The sequence below is a fragment of the Alexandromys fortis genome, unplaced genomic scaffold, assembly GCF_014885135.2.
Source record: "Alexandromys fortis isolate MF-2015 unplaced genomic scaffold, M_Fortis_MF-2015_v1.1 scaffold_2801, whole genome shotgun sequence".
NCBI lineage: Eukaryota > Metazoa > Chordata > Mammalia > Rodentia > Cricetidae > Alexandromys > Alexandromys fortis.
The window spans coordinates 1-3,376 of NW_026070662.1; the positions used below are offsets into that span (position 1 = coordinate 1).

Genomic DNA, 3,376 nt, shown 5'->3' on the forward strand with positions numbered 1-3,376 from the left:
TTTTTTTTTCCTTTTCATCTCTTTTCATTCACTAGTGACAGTAAGGCTGTGCCCGCAATGTCTATGTGCACAGGTTTATTTCCTCAGCATTTATTTAAAACCACATCTCTTCTTCACCTATTTCTGCCAATGATAGACCGTTGTCTATCTAAGTATATTTATGTAATGAACTACCTATATTTAATATCTGGGAGCATTAAAAAGGTTTTAGTTACTATCATCCCTTTATACCTCTATGGATTTCTCTTTATTTTTCCACTTAATACTTGGACAATCAAGTTCTATTTTCAATCACCACAAATGACAGCAAGACATAAACAAACATGGAAGAAAGTCAAAGTAGCCAGATGCCAATGGAGATTCTCATATCTACAGATGCCATAGGAATAACCATAGGTGTTGGAAATCATCCAAAGAAGATACTAGTAAAGGAAGAAACATTCCACAAAAGCTGAGAAACTAGTCATCACTCTCAACTAGAGAGCTGACTACAAGAAAATCCCTACAGGTCTACTCAACTATAAATGGAAACATTGATGGCAATGTTTCCTTTAGGGTTTCAAAGAAATCCAGCAAAAGAAGTATTATGTTCCTATAATCCCAGTACTTGGGAGGTTAAAGAAGTAATATGCTGTATTCAAGGAGAAAGAAAAGCCTCAGAGCTCATTTATTGAGAGAAGAACTTCTCAAAGAAAGCCAAGAAACACACCCAAGGGAATTCATTAACTTCTATTTCCCAGACCAGCATTTCAAGGGGAGGGCATATCTTCTGGGGAATAAACTCCTCTGAGAATAAACATAGGAGAAAGAAAAGAAAAGGTCATGGGCTCAGAAGACAAAGCAAAGTCTCCCTGAAAGGCCTCTAGCTTACCCCTGTCCTAGGTACATTTAGTTGAGCCTCAACTTCATCCTTTGGACATCTCTTCTAATTCCTATTTTCTTCTTGCAACTTTGATCTGTCTTCCCAGACAGTATCATGACTAAAGAAGCCTGAACATCTGAACCAAATGACAATTTAAAACTTGCCATAAAGTTAGTGATACTCCGTAAATTCAACCTGCTATGAGGAAGCAATTTCTACAAATTCTTAGGTTTATGAACAGGAAAAACATTTTCTAGCTCCTTACAATGTCAACCAAAGACATTTAGTTTCCTGGCTGTACCCACTGCCCCATATAGAGTGTATCTGCAGATGAGATGAAAGACTATAATAGCCCAGTTCCCCAATATTGGATGGACTTGGTCACACTATACTAACAGCAACACAAATGAATTAAGTACTGCTGAAGAAAAATGCATCCTCTCTCTTCAAGCTGCATCCAAGTGTAGCTGTGGTGATCATGCAGTTGGATTTCTCACCAGCTGAGGTAAGAATTTTATTCTTTTTAATTGAAATATGTAGCCTTTAATTGTAGTTAATCAAAAAATCTAAAGCCAACCCTAAGAATTTGAGCTACTTTGTCCAGTTCCCTAGATCTTTGGGATCTATTGTCCTTTCATACCTTTCAAATGTTAAAGTACTGAAGGCTCCGAGAAAGCAATGGAGGGTAAAGAAATGTTAATATACATATGCCAAGGTGTGTCTGAGTGAAGCAAGGATGCTTCACTTTCACAGCTTAATTCATGCTTTGAATTGGCTTTAGTGTTGTTGTTTCTTGCAGATCACAGTCTCCTGTTGATTTTAGATTACTGACTCTATGGTTTCACCATAAGACTGGGTACCATGCACCAATTTCTAAGCAAATATTTATCTAAATGAAGAGATGGCCCTCCTCTCTCTCTCTATCAAGTAAAATCACTGTGTACTTGGAGGAGAGAAACTGGAACATTAGGATCAAAAGCTGTATCAGATTAGGGTTATTGTGCAAGAGCACAATACAAAATAGCTATTCTTTAGTTGATTTTAGTCATTCTTAAAAGAAAGAAACAGACAAATTTTCTGTGAAAGGACCATATATCTTATATTTCTGTGTTCTTTCAGCTATACAATAATTTGATAAAAAGAAAAATGTCCAAATAATTACCAAAGTTTTAACTATAATAGAAATACTTTCTTAAACACAATACTGTATAGTTTTCAACAATTGTATTCATTTCTGAGGATTGTGGGGAATGTGGGGACTGAGCAAGAGAGAGATCTAATGTGTAAAATTATAATTTCCAATGTCATTATCCACAAACAAATATGAGCTGATGAAATGAAGAAACTGAGCCTTAAAAACATGTATGAGCAACACTAAATATATTGAACATACATTCATTCATGAACATGGGCATGGATGTGTGTACACACAACCACACACACATATGTAAAAATTACAGTTAAAGACCAAGGTCATGAATTTGACAGAGAATGGAGGGCATGGGACAAGTTGGGAGAGAATATGTAGTACAAGTCAATGTAACCTCATTAATGAAATTCTCAGTATTTATATATGTTAAAGAATAAGAAATTTTAAAAGCAAGAATCAAAGCTATTCATTACTGTAAAAGATATTATATATGAATTCATATTGAGGTTCCTAAAGGACTTCTAATGTCACAAAACTTGGGTATTTGGGTTCATATTAGCACAAGTTCACTGATCCATCTATTTCTCAGCAGCTAAAAAGATCATATACAATGGAATTCTGGAACTCCTCCTTCGGAAGTGGCTTCATCTTGGTGGGGATTCTGGATGGCAGTGGCTATCCTGAACTGCTCTGTGCTGCAATCACAGCCTTGTACTTTTTGGCACTGACCAGCAATGGTCTGTTGCTCTTAGTCATCACGATGGATGCCCGGCTCCACGTGCCCATGTACCTCCTCCTTGGACAGCTCTCGCTCATGGACCTCCTCCTGACATCAGTTATCACTCCTAAGGCTGTCATTGATTTTCTACTCAAAGACAATACCATCTCCTTTGGAGGCTGTGCTCTTCAGATGTTTCTAGAACTCGTACTGGGCAGTGCAGAGGACCTCCTTCTGGCCTTCATGGCCTATGACAGGTATGTGGCCATTTGTCAACCTCTGAACTACACAATCTTGATGAGTCACAAGGTCTGCTGGCTCATGATAGCCACGTCATGGATCTTGGCATCTCTCAGTGCTCTAGGATATAGCATCTACACCATGCAGTATTCCTTTTGCAAATCTCGGCTGGTCAACCACCTGTTCTGTGAGATCCCTCCCCTATTAAAGCTGGCCTGTGCAGATACCTCCAGATATGAACTCATGGTTTATTTGATGGGGGTGACAATGCTCATTCTCCCTCTTACTGCCATCCTGGCCTCCTATTCACTAATACTGTTCACTGTGCTCAATATGCCCTCAAATGAGGGCAGGAAGAAAGCCCTTGTCACCTGCTCTTCCCATCTGACTGTGGTTGGGATGTGGT

General features: G+C 38.4%; 1 protein-coding gene across 1 annotated transcript; it reads left to right on the top strand.

Annotated features, from left to right (window-relative positions):
• Window positions 1-2,622: 2,622 nt before the first annotated feature.
• Window positions 2,623-3,372, top strand: LOC126496322 (olfactory receptor 2AG1-like; the record flags this gene model as incomplete). The annotated part of the gene is made up of 1 exon (XM_050133848.1): window positions 2,623-3,372. A coding segment is annotated over exon 1 (750 nt), but the record flags the coding sequence as incomplete, so codon positions are not given.
• Window positions 3,373-3,376: the final 4 nt, after the last annotated feature.